Here is a 13,365-nt window from a genome sequence, read left to right as displayed (position 1 = left end):
GGGCCTATGGCAGGCAAACACACTGCTGTCTGCTTCTGGGAAGGGCTGTAGCTCAGTGGAAGACCACAAGCTTTCCATGCAGAAGGTTCCATTTTCACTCGTTGGAATTTCCAGGCAGGACTGCGAAAGGTTTCCTATTGGAAACCCTTGAGGGCACTGCCCAGTCAGCATAGATAGATAATACAGAGCTAGATGAACCAATGGTTTGGACAAGACTATGAGCTGATCCTAAGTATTCTGGGTAATGCTGTATTTTTTTTAAACAAAAAAACAAAAACATTGGAATATTGTAGTGCCCATGTGCCTCCCATTTTAAGCCATGGCAGGGAAACAGTTTCAGCCCAGGGAAAAAATATGTCTATGTCATAGCCAGCCAAAGTTTGGGGAAACCCTGCTTTATTTATATGCATGCTGCACTTGGCTGGGAATTGGCAAGAAAGTTGCTACCACACCACTAGCTTGAAGTGGGAATGATGCCTAAGGCCTGATTCAGACATTCAGAAAAATTACATCATACAGTTCTAAGAATGAGCTGCCAAAGGAAGTCTGCTAATGCGCTCCTTTAGTGTGGTTTTTGGAGCTTTGAGAAACTTGTTTATTTAGGCAAGCTGTTGAAAAATTAAGCCATTCCAAGTGATTAACTGGGGTTATCTGTTGGATGGCATTTGGATTTGTGCTGTTGCGGGTGTATTTTTTTACTCTGTTGTTAATACGTAATACTTTTTCATGTGATAAGGATGTTTCATGGTGGCTTTATAAGCCTCCTTGAACAATGTGGGCCAAAAGAGTGCAGTTTAAAAAACGACAACAGCAAAAGCCTGGAATGCAAAGAACTGTGCATGGTGTTCTGTATGCTCGTTTCTGGTGTCATAACTGAGAAGGGGCTGTGGCTCAGTGGTAAAGGGTCTTCCTTGCATGCAAAAGTTCCCAGGTTCGACCTGCAGCATCTCCAAGTAGGGCTTGGGGAAACTTCCTGTCTCGAAGCCTGGAGAACTGCTGCCAGCCAGTGTAAGAAGAATTTGCTTTACATGTGTAGAGAGCTTTTGACATGAGGGGAGCATCTGAATTTGTGATTCCACACCTGCATTCTGAACTGGCACAAATTCAAGGCAGGATCAGAGGCACACTCTATTCCTCTCAGCTCTAGTTTCCACGCTGGGTAACCTTTCCTCAGCTGATTAAATGTTCCCTCCCCTGCAAATCCCAGGATTGTCGTTTATTTAACTCCCAGTTTGAATGGAAGCCACCGCCATCCCCAACGACTTCCCCTCCCTCTGTGGCAAATGCAGTTGAAGTGGGCATGAAAATGCCCTGCCTGGTTTCCCTAGGTCATTCCATACAACCAGCTGTGATGGCCAGCTTACAAGACTTCTAAGGGATTCTAAGGTGGACTCTGTCCTTGCCTGCCTATACCGTTCACTTCTGAGAAAACCAAACACACACTTTTAAAAACAGTGGTTTGCTTCCCCCCTTCCCCTCCAGGTTTGGGCTTTAGATCCAAACAAAATGAAAAACTTTAGAGTGCTAAAAAATAAGTAACAGCTGAAGTTAATGAGCTTCTGAAGCATGTGGCTCTGGACAGTGGTTTGCCTGCAGCTCATGCGTAAAGGGCTCGTTGCTTGAAGCAGTGCTCACCCTCGCCATGGAAATGAACGGAGGCTATGCCAGTACAGTACAAGACTTGATGCATTGCCCCCCCCCAAAAAAACGCAAGACTGGTGGATTGCCTAGCACAAGGTGCTAGCAGCTTTCAAGGCTATGATGTCCGGACACAATTTGGGATGGAGCACACGGTGCCAGCGTTAACAAAAGGCCTGAAATAACCACATAACCACTTATTGCATGTGAATGATCTATACCTTAATACAAGCCAATTAATAATAATGTTATCAAAACATAGCAGAACCGTCTTTTCATTACTTACACATGAACAATTTGGTTTCCCACACTCGGTATCGCCCCAACGGACTTGATCACGTGCCCAATAACGTAAACAATGGAGAGATAAATGATTGTTCTGTGGAGAGAAAGAGGGAAAAAGTGGGGAAATGCTATCAGCCCAAGCCAGTGGCATGATTTATAATCTGAAAACAGAACGTGTGTCTGTGTTTCCTGATAGGGAAGGCACAAGGATTTTCTCTGTTACCCTTTTCCCTCTACCAGAACTGAAGCTCCTCTTTCTCCATCGTGCTTCAAAGCATTGAGAAAAAGCTGCAGCTGAACAGAAAGTTGGGACAACCGCACTGACAGACACAGCTGCTCTGTTTCCCACCACTTGTGGTGGCAGGGCCAGCCCAAGACACTCTCTGCCTGAGGGGCAGAACAGCAAATGGTGTCCCCAAACTCCACCCTCCAATCCCACAGAACCCAAGCAGACCAATTTTATTCTCTTCGTTTACAAATTATTTATATTCCATCCATAACAAAAAAAAGTTCTCTGAGCAGCCTGTAGTAAAAATTAATAAGGTAAAGTACACAAATAAACAAAAACAAACTAAAAACAGCAGCAAAATAAAATCAAAGGGGGGGGGGAAACAGTAACAGGATGTAATGGTGCGAAAGCTCTAAAATCCTACAAACACCTCTCCCCTGGAGTAATAAATTAAACAAATAACAGATTGATTTGCTAGCTTTTCATCACCCCCATGGCCAGCTGTCTGAGGCAACCGCTTCATTCTACCTAATGATGGAGCCGGCCCTCAACCATTCCTAGCATTAATATGGAGGTGCCACCCCAAACACACTGAACACAGATCCTGAGCAGTAGATAGAGCAGCGCTTGGTGTCCTGCACCCTAAATGATTGTCTTTCAGTGCAATCCAGAGAAATTTAGCTGAACATAAATGCCACTGAAAGCTAGGATACTTAGATGTGTGAGTAAACAGAGCCAGCATTAACCCTTATTGAAGTCAGTGGAGCCCAGCTAGAAATGACAAGGCCATTGTTTGGATACCTGTTTGCATCCTTTTCTGTATAAAGTGAGTCTTCTATTTACAAGAGTCTACTCTGTACATGAGAAAGACGAAAGACTATATAAGGGACGGAAGCAAACACCCCACCCACCCAAACCTCAGTTACATTCCACTGTTTTAAGCACTTTTCTCCCAGTCTACCTCCAGTGCTAGATATGAGCTGGACAAGGGGGAAATTTATTAAACCAGGATATAATTGTGCAAAGACCAATCAAAGTGCAAACAAAAATCTCATCGCATAGGCAAGTTCATAAGGCACGCTAAAATGGCAAACAAAGGTGACGATCTGTGATAACGTATATCAAAAGTTTCTAAAAATAGTACTATTAATCATCTAGAAAATGCCCCATTTGCTCCATTTGTCCATCTGTACTTCAGGTACATAAATTTATGTACCTGAAGTACAGATGGACAAATTCATGAATTTTGGTTTCTATCAGGTTTCTTACTTCTCCAAAAGTAAATTCAGTTCTCCACATTTCTGAATCTATTTTTGCTTTTGTTATAAATTTCATTCCTGTTGAAAAGTCATCAGAGTTCTCCTAATATCTACCCATTTGTATGCAATTTTGCCTAATATACATATTTTGGCAAGCATATTTCTGCTAATATATGAAACATTTTTGTATGTTATTTTCACTAATATGCACATTGTTATGCACGCATTTTCCTAACATACCCATTTTTGTACACATCATTTGGTTGGAGAACAGCATTGCAAAATTCAGAGAACCACAAATTTTGCAAATTTGCATTAAACAGGGTTGCATTAAAATGTAAGCTGAAAAAAATCCTCTCCCATCTTCCACTTGAAGATGTAATATATTTTATCCTTACTTGTATTTTCCCAGCCAAGAGTCAGCCATGAGGGCACCAATGACAGGTGTAAAGTAACACAGACTTGAGAAGGCATGGTAGACGGAGGTGGATGTATTCTCATCCCAGTGGAGGAAGTAGAGGAAATACAAAGTCAGAACGGCTGAGGGATAAAAACAAAGACAAAAGCAATGAGTTTCATAAACAATGTGTGAGCCCCAGAGTGTGACAATAATTGCCATTTTCTTTTTCTGAAAGAGGCTCTGTGCTTTTACCAGTGGTGTTACAGAAAGAAATCCAATGAGGCTCAGCTTTCCCTACCATGAAAACTCTACAGCCATAGCAGGCTCTGTAACTCTCCAACAGTTTGACTTTACCCCTGAAGGCGCAACTCTTCCATTGTCTCCTGAGACAGACCGATGTCAACAATGGCAGAAGGAAACCCAATGAGGCTCAGCTCTCACTACCATGAAAACACAGTGATGGGCAAATTGCCCTTTCTCAGTCTTTAGCTATCATCCCACTGATACAAGCATACAGCCTCCAACAGAGGAAAAGCAAGCACTCCTGGGTGTCAGACCAATAGACCTTTCCGGTCACTCTTCCTTTCTCTCCCCTATATGCTCCTGGTCATTCTCCAGAGATTGTAGCCCTTGCTGACCAGCATCCAGTTCTGCTTCCATATTACTGTCTCCAAAGGGAAGAGACAGGAGAGAGCTTCCACAGCAGGGACAAGATCCAACATAACTTTAGTGCAAGCAGTTTGAGAGTTGATGTGCAAGCATTAGCACAAATAGTAATGCATTAGCTTAACTGTCACCAGGTATAATAACAACATTCATTGGGGGTTATGAAACTTTTTTCTCAGAAGGCAGAAAGTCTGACATTTTTCAGAAGAACAGAAGAGCGATGCAATCTCCACAGGTGTAGATTAGCATTGGTATTCTATCTTTTTAAAAGTATGGGGATTTGATTCTCTCTCACTCTCTCTCTCTCTGTGTATTAATGTTATTTAAAAGCATTGAAACTCCTACCAGTAACCTATGTTTGCCATGTTGCTAAAATAGCAGTGATCAGAAAGGTTATTTTTAAAATCTTTTGTTTAAAATGTAGTATTATGGCACTTTAAAAAAATGAATGAGAGTCACAGCACTGTAACACCAAATTTGTTATAATGCTCTTCCTGACCACTGCAATTTTAGCAAAATGTACACTGCTCCCATTTTATGTAGTCAAGAGAGGGGATTTTTTTTTGGTATACATGTATTCCTGAAATAGTTAAAAAAAAAAAAACAGCATTATAGTGTTATAGCACTATACGAGGCCATACAAAATGGCTGCTGCAAGGGTTTTAGTGGATGTGTGCTCTTTTGTTTTGTTTTTGTTTTGTTTTTTTAAAAAAACTATTTCAGGAATAAAGGTAAAGGGACCCCTGACCACTAGGTACAGTTGCGGACGACTCTTGCTTTATTGGCCGAGGGAGCCTGCGTACAGCTTCCGGGTCATGTGGCCAGCATGACAAAGCCGCTTCTGGCGAACCAGAGCAGCTCATGGAAACACCGTTTACCTTCCTGCTGGAATGGTACCTGTTTATCTACTTGCATTTTGACGTGCTTTCGAACAGCTAGGTTGGCAGGAGCTGGGACCGAGCAACGGGAGCTCACCCTGTTGCAGGGATTTGAACCACCAACCTTCTGATCGGCAAGCCCTAGGCTCTGTGGTTTAGACCACAGCGCCACCCATGTCCCATGATTTCAGGAATACATGTATACAAAAAAATCCCCTCTCTTGACTACGTAAAATGGGAGCCACGTACATTTTGCTAAAATTGCTGTGGTCAGAAAGGGCATGGCCCCACCCACAGCAGTTATGTCATAAGCACTTGTGTACAGAACACAGCAGGATGCAGACACGGAAAAAGTTCAGAACTCCCAATAATGTGGAAAGTCAAATGCATCTTCACTTGTAGCTTACAGCAGAAGTGCAATTATTCAGCAGTACTAGGAGCCACCCACCTGAAAGCAGCCTCTGGCACCATGTTTCTAACCTTTCAGTCTATCCTGTTAGTGTGTACACGTATCAGAGACAGCTGAGGTATCTGAGGCAATTTAAGATCTGAAGGCAAGGAATCTTTTCAGATAATTCCTACTATTAATTCTCTCCTCCTACCCTCCTACAGGCCACACTTTATCATCCTAAAGGCAAAACAAATTGCAAAGAGAGCCAAACTATTCTCTGAGAAGCTGTGGAGAAATGATGAAAGATATAACACACACCTTTCATGCCATAGTAGGAGAAGCGCTCGCAAAACTCATTCACCACAATGAAGGCGATGCTGAGAGGGTAATTGGTACCACATACTTTCTAAAGAAGCAAACCAGAAAAAAGGTAGTGTCATACAAAACTTGTCCTTCGGTCATGTGTACGGCTGACATAATGATGCCCAGCGCCCAGAATCGCAGAATTTACAGACCTATAATTCAATACTGAATTGGCAGATGTCCCCCAGAGAAGGGATTCGAAGGAAATACAGAGCTTATAATAAATAAAGGCTTGCCCAAAGGCTGACAATCAGCACAGTGAACGAATGTCAAATACGCTTGAAATATATATATTTCTCCCTCTGTATAAATTTTCCAGCTACACCAGGCATAATTGTGGGTGGATTTGCAAGTTTGATAAAAAGGAACCACAAATTTGATAAAAAGGAACCACAAAAATTTATGCTTCATCTTTTATTGGTGGGTTATTTCGAAATTGAGACCTGCAGTTTTAATTGAATTTTAAATTTGTATTTTAATCTGTTATTTTAAATTGATCGTTTTTATGTTTTTTGTTGTGATTTTAATTGATGTTAGCCGCCCTGAGCCCGGTTCTCTGGCTGGGAAGGGCGGGGTATAAATAAAATTATTATTATTATTATTATTATTATTATTATTATTATTATTATTATTATTATTATTAAATGTGTGTCCATGATTTCCTTCAAACTCATCCCTTGTATTCCCAGTCACCACACTCTACAGGAAAGGGCCTCCTGCAGACACCCTCTCATCAGGAGTCCTCTTCCATATGATGGAGAACCAGGCCTTTCACGAGGCAGTACCTACCCTTGGAACGCCAATCACATATCAGACATACCTATCCATTACCTTTTCAGCACATCTGGAAGACCTTCCTTTACCATCAAGCCCTTTAAGTGTGGATTTTTTTTTTTTTTTTAAAAATCCCTGTCTGTATCTGCCTTGGACTTGAAATTGTTCTTATTTATGTTTTTATATTATTGATACTTTTTTGCTGTTAAATTGCTTTGGGATGTTTGATGGGAAGTGATCCATAAATGAAACGAAATGAATAATTATATGACCACCTGGCAAAGGGACAGCTTAGTGAGGGAAAACACCTGTAAGGGGGGGGGGGAGAAGGAAGGAAGGAAGGAAGGAAGGAGGAGCGGGATTTTTATTTGTGGATCAGAAGCGATCAGGGCAGATGTCAACTGCTTTTCTAGAAAGTTCCATTTGTTTCATTTAGTTATTAATTCTAACCACGAAGCAAATCCCAGCATGCTTGGGTCCCACCTGTACAGTAGTTTGTAGCAAGACCTATCCAGTAATTTATGCCATAAACAGAAAAAATAAACAAAAAGGGGAAAGAAAATGATAATGCCAGTGTCAGTAAGACACAGGTCTCCAGACATCACACGCAAAAGGATTACTATGTGACTGGAAGCAACGTGACACTCATATTGCATTCAGAGCCAAGCCTTTACTTTTGTCCTCAACTTTGTGAGGCTTCACTGTAAAACAAGGAAACAATGTTAGCTGGCATTTTCCCCAGAGTGCTGTTGCATCATTTTGTGGTGTTATCTCAGGACATAAAAGAGACAGCATAGCCTATGGAGAAACATAAACCCATCTGGTAGTGGGGGGGGGGGGGAATAAACAGCCTATCCAGTGCTGGTGATATGACAGCAACTAGCTGGTGAGGTGAATTTGAAGGCCCAAATCTAGAAATTTGAAATTTATATTTAGGCACTGCAGATATGAACAAAACAATTAAACTTGCACTTCCTCAGCAGGCTCTATCCCAACCAACAAGCATTCATGTGAATATGTGCAGCAAGCTCCTGCATGTACTCCTTGGAAACCAGGAGCTGCTCAACACAGAAAAGGCCCTCCACACATACAGTTCCACATGGAGGGATTCTATATACATGCTCAGAAAATGCTGAGTCTGCAGCAGCAATCTTGCTCCATCCAGCACATGCTCACTGGAACTTCTGTTAAGGGGAATTTGTGCTCTTATATCAGGAGTGTTCACTAATCAGGTGAGTGTCATCATGCTGTCAAAAACCTGGATGAATTCAAAATGAGGATTAGTACATTAGGCATGCCAAGGATGCTCCTGAGCACTAACCCCTATTTTGTACTCTGTTTGGATTCATTCAAACATTTGTCATTATCCAATGAGCAATTGTTTTCTTTCAAAGTGAAAATAGCATCTACCTAGCATCATTTCATGCATCTTAGCAGAGCAACACACATCAATGCCAGAAGAAGAGGGAAACCCTTCTCCTTCTAAGTTAATGTATGGTGTGAACCAGAAAGCACATATATCAGGATCACTGTGGAATTTAAAGACGATTGAGACACATCTCGTTAGGGATGGGTGAATCTGTCCATTCCAGTTTCCCCATTTTCCAATCTTAAATTCAGTTTTCCATATCAGTTTGTTATTTTAAAAAAATAACAGTCCTTACTGGGATAACTGCATTGCAAAATTCAGAGAAAGACGAATTTTGAAAGATTGCTGTATTTTGGTACTGTGCATGGTTTCAGAAAGTACGGATTAGGCAAGCTCACCTTTAAATGTGAACTGAATCAAATTTCTCCCCCATCCCTACATCTCATTAATGAGAATAGAACTGAAAATCTAAGTAAGTTGCTCCTAACCAAGTGTGTGTTTACATTTCAGCCAAAGGCAGAACTACCCATTCCACCTCCAGTGCCTCCAAACCTGGACATGATTGCTTCTTGCAAAGAAGTTCTGGGCGGGTGCAACTTGCAGCAGAGAAGTGATAGGCAGGAAGAGGATGCTTAAACGTTCCCTTGCTCATCACTGTCCCCCTTAAAGTTTCCTTCTACTATCAGCCCAGGTTCATTTGTGTTAGTAGATGAAATAGAGGTCTGGAAGCCCTGCTTCTAATATTTGAAAATAACTTTTATTAACCCAGAACACTTTATTCTGGAACCTTTGATTTTCTCTGTTTATTAATCTGTAACCATTACCTCCCATGTTCTGAGGAGATTTATGTGGCCTTGCTAAACTTCTTCCACCACTGCTTTCCATCCTGCACATCACTCCTTCCCACCTTGTCTATTTGGGAAACCTGTCTTGTCAGGCATCCAAGTGTGACATAATGTTTGAATAGAGTACACACAAATAAACACAAACCAGACTCTATGTGTGAGCACAAGCAATTTGGTCAATTCCCAGAACGTATGAGGGAACGTGAACGTTTTTCAGGCCTACACACATCGCATTTTGAACAGATGTGACCTTTTCAGACACTACCGTATATTCACTGGAACAGGTATGCCTGATGGGCATGGTGAAACGTTGAGAGCTTGCTTCCCTATAATACTTAAGGGGGGGGGGAGCATGGTCACATAATCTAGGTCCAAACACCAGTTTTGTATTTGTGTGTGGGAGCAGGACTTAATAATTTTTTTTAACCATTACTGCAGTACAATTGTTTTTAGCCCATAGTTTCTTCCAGTGGATATTGACATTAAGGGAAACAACACAAAATTATGTTGGCTCATTCCTTAAGGTAATTACAGCATTAACTTATGAATTTGCACAGGTGTCAATGCTAATGCGTTCCTGCATCCTTCCATGAATCTGCACAAATGACAAAACTGTATACAGTGAAAGAAATTCATCTGATCAAAACCTCAATCAGAACACTTTTCCAGATTATCACTAGTCATGCTGCTGAGTGACCCAATTAGACCCTCTCCCCATGACTCCTCATTTTTATTAACACTATTAATTTTTTTATGGATTGAGAGGACATTCCAACACATGAGCACTCACCAAGCCACCTCTTGTTTTACTAAAAACCATCATGTACCCTTCCTCTTCATTAGCCTTTTGACTTTTACAAATATACATAGCACAATCTTGTTCTTTGAAGGTTATGTACTTCCTACTCCAGTGCTTGACTGCACATCTACATTACTTTCTTCCTTAATTCACCATTGTATATCTATTCCTTTTGCAGCAATCTTTAAACTAACTCTCTACAAATACAGTCTGGAGAATAAAATGTGCGCTTTTGAATAAGCTAGAAAGGCTCAGGAGCACTTATCCTCAGAGAGGGGAAAGAAGAAGAAAAAAATCTAGTGGAAATTCTGACAATAGAACTAACCCATATCAAAATGTTGCCACTGCCTCCACTTTTGAAATCCAGCAAAACTGCAGGCTCCCCTCCCCCTCCATGTATATCATTCTTGCTTCCTTCAAAAGAGTGTTGTTTTTGCCTGGGAAATGCATTCCAAGAAGTGGTAATTCCCAAATAAGCCATTGGCTCGGGTTTGTTCCTCTGTTGTCTGAGCTGCCTTTTTAGTACATTAATCAGGTTAGCAAGAAAGAATTTCGTTTTGAATCTCTAATGCTAATACCAACCCTAGGCAAGAAATGGTGCTTGTCTGTCTGAGGCCAAAGCACAACAGGGGAAGGCAGGAGCAGCAAGCTCTCGAGAATTGTTCCTGGGAAGTTGAAAGAAACAGCAAAATAAACTCGCCCCAAAATAAAAACAACCCTCCACCATAACCCTCCCACCACACCCCAACCAAGTCAGATCAAATACTTACCGGGGACTTTTTCTCAGGAGGGCAAACTCCTTGTGAAGGATTATCTCCTGCAGAAATAAAAGTGAACAGAGTCTCCTTAGATTCTTTTCTCCCTGAGAGGTCCATCCTATGCTTTTCTTTTTTCCCCTCCCCAGTTTGCCTCACACAACTCTCTGCTGTCGTGGTGAGTTGGTTGGGAAGACTTCCAAATGAGTGGAGATCAGTTCAGATTTAAGTTAACCCTGATTGTGCACATTTTTCTCTCTGCCAAGCTGAGGCAGGAGGACAGCTTTATGAGGAAGGAGAAGAGCAAAGTTAAACTGGGCTGGTGAAACTGTCACTAAATCACAACAGTCACAGGGCTGTCCTCAGCACCTGCAGGCAGGGAGCTGTGTGCCGTTTACTCTGAGCGCACTTCAGGTACTCTGAGTAACCCTTGTGTTGAGTCAAGCGAAATGCATACTGAATGATAATCCCTATTCCAAATGTTGAAACTCATAATTAGTGGCAAGGTTTGTGGCTTTGGGCCATCTCTGCTATAATAGCAGGCTTATTCTGCAGGAACCACAGGCATCCCCGCCTATTTGAAACTAGCTGGCTGAAGCAAAATGATGCATTGAGAGCACAGAGCAAATGAGCTCTGTGCGGCTTACACTTAGATTTCTGCTGCTCATTTACTATTTAGGCGCTGCTTGGCTTTAAAAGACTCTGATATCTCACTAATAAAATGCACCCCAATAAGCTCACCACAGAAAGAGCAAGCTATAAGAGCAATAAATAAATGCATACATATAATAAATAACTGCGAAGAGCTCCTCGCATTTCTTTTGATTGGCCCTCTTTTTAATAGTCTCTTATCTGTGCAGCCACCGTAGGCTACCAGTACAGTATAGGTAATAAATGGGTTCCTCATGCACCCCTCTGCAGAGATAAGGACAGGGCTTGTATGTAACTGTTTTTGTGTTTTGTGGGATGCTTCCCATAGGGTTGTTTATACCTTACCCTGCTCCACAGGCAGCGGCGTAGCAAGGGGGCCCTAGGACTTCTAAAAATCTTGCTGTACCATTCAGGCAGCAGTTCCTCTTTTTATCTCTCTCTCATGGCAGTGGCAGATTTTGGGCTCTCAAGTTTCAGCAGTGCCCTGTGCAACGGCAACATTTGGCCCCGCACCGCCTCTTGGGATCCGTGCTACAGCACTGCTGTGGTGGCTTCACAGGTTGTGCTACCCTAAAACTGCCTCTGCTCATGGTGTTGCCTGAAGCAGGATCACTTCACTCTAGGCTGCACACCAGGGTCTATCCTGACTGTGATCAAAGTTTCTGCAGCTGCATGTGCACAGGAGATTCTACTGCCTGGGCAAAGGAGGACTGGGATATAAATCTGTATTCTCATCTTTCCAGCTGTCCTAGTTAAGCTAAGTTGTGACTCTCCAGATGTTGCTGGAAAGTGTGCCAGCTTGCCCCCACGATTGAGAGGGCTGTTGCCATGCAACATGCTGATGTCACTCACACATGCTGTGTAGTGTGCTGACATGTCATGCACATGCTGCACGGCTTGTGTGAATGATGTCAACATACCTCACGGTGTACACGCATGGCAACCATGGGATTTTGAGGGGGCCAGGACCCCCCTAGATGGTGCCCCTAGCTGCTGGACCCCCACTTCCGTCAACCCCAGCCAGCAGAACCACTAGTCAGGAATGATGGGAGTTGTAGTCCAGCAACATCTGGAGGGCCATAAGTTCCCCCATCCCTGTTGTAGGCAAATGTATTACAAGCACAAGCCATACCAGAACCAAATTACAACCTAAAGTTCACAGTCTCTCATTTCTTATCAGCCCCAAGATCAAATTGCATGCTACCTCTGCAATCAATACAGAAACAGCAAACATTATTTCCACTGCATCACTCTCTTCAGGGACACCCACGGCCAGGGCTCCTATGTTTTATCTGCTCCTTGTTTTCGTATTGTAATGTAGGACCCTTCTTTCCTTGCTGCTTTTTGTTGCTTCACGTTTTAAGGTGAGCAACATTATAGGAACACACGCCCCTATTATATTTTCCGCTGTTTAAGTCTTGGCAAAAAACTCTGTCATTTTTGTTGCTGCTGCTGTCTGTCACACAAGTGCTGAGCGACTTGCTAAAGGGCATGTCTATAGCCACAAGATGACCTGGGAGGGCAAAGGCCTTACCCACGTGCCATTCCTGACCCTCCTGCAAGTTCTTTACCGGCTGTTTTACGTCTAACAACAAAAGGCAACATCATTCGTACTAAAAAGGCAATTCACACTGCCCCTGTCTCTGGACAGAGCAATGCATTGAGGGACAGCTGTAGCTCAGTGGTAGAGCATCTGCTCTGCATGCAGAAGATCGCAGATTCAATCCTCATCATCTGCAGGCAGAGCTGGGGATGTCCCCAATCCGTAACTCTAGAGAGCTGTTACTAGTCTGTGAGGACAATACTGGGCTTGGTGGGCCAGTGGTATGAATCAGTATAAGGCAGCTTCTTCTGTTCATATCTGATGCAAAGCTGCTACTAAAAATGGCAGCTGCTTGTCTAGTTCTCCCTCTTTTCCCATGTAATTTTTAGCCATACTTGCAACATGCATTGCAAGGTAATTGGGATGTGAACTTTTTCTGCCATCACTCCATATTTGGCTCCTGCTGGCAGCAGTGGAGAAGCGCCAAATGTTATCATACATAGGAGTCTACTCCTTCGGC

At 42.5% G+C, this 13,365-nt stretch overlaps 1 protein-coding gene across 1 annotated transcript in view; it reads right to left on the bottom strand.

Moving 5' to 3' along the window:
* Positions 1 to 11,044, bottom strand: part of SLC15A2 (solute carrier family 15 member 2) — a 59,893-nt gene extending 48,849 nt beyond the window's left edge. The window contains exons 1-4 of the mRNA XM_033162531.1: positions 10,667 to 11,044; positions 6,065 to 6,152; positions 3,810 to 3,951; positions 1,925 to 2,017 (exon numbers count right to left, since the gene is read on the bottom strand). Of these exons, the coding sequence (XP_033018422.1) occupies positions 1,925 to 2,017; positions 3,810 to 3,951; positions 6,065 to 6,152; positions 10,667 to 10,771 (428 nt within the window). The 5' untranslated portion in view covers positions 10,772 to 11,044. The remainder of the gene's footprint in view (positions 1 to 1,924; positions 2,018 to 3,809; positions 3,952 to 6,064; positions 6,153 to 10,666) is intronic.
* Between the last annotated feature and the right edge of the window lie 2,321 nt (positions 11,045 to 13,365).

Source organism: Lacerta agilis, chromosome 1, assembly GCF_009819535.1.
Source record: "Lacerta agilis isolate rLacAgi1 chromosome 1, rLacAgi1.pri, whole genome shotgun sequence".
NCBI classification, from domain to species: Eukaryota; Metazoa; Chordata; class Lepidosauria; order Squamata; family Lacertidae; genus Lacerta; species Lacerta agilis.
The sequence above is the reverse complement of the archived record's forward strand: the minus strand, read 5'-3'. Positions and strand labels throughout refer to the sequence as shown.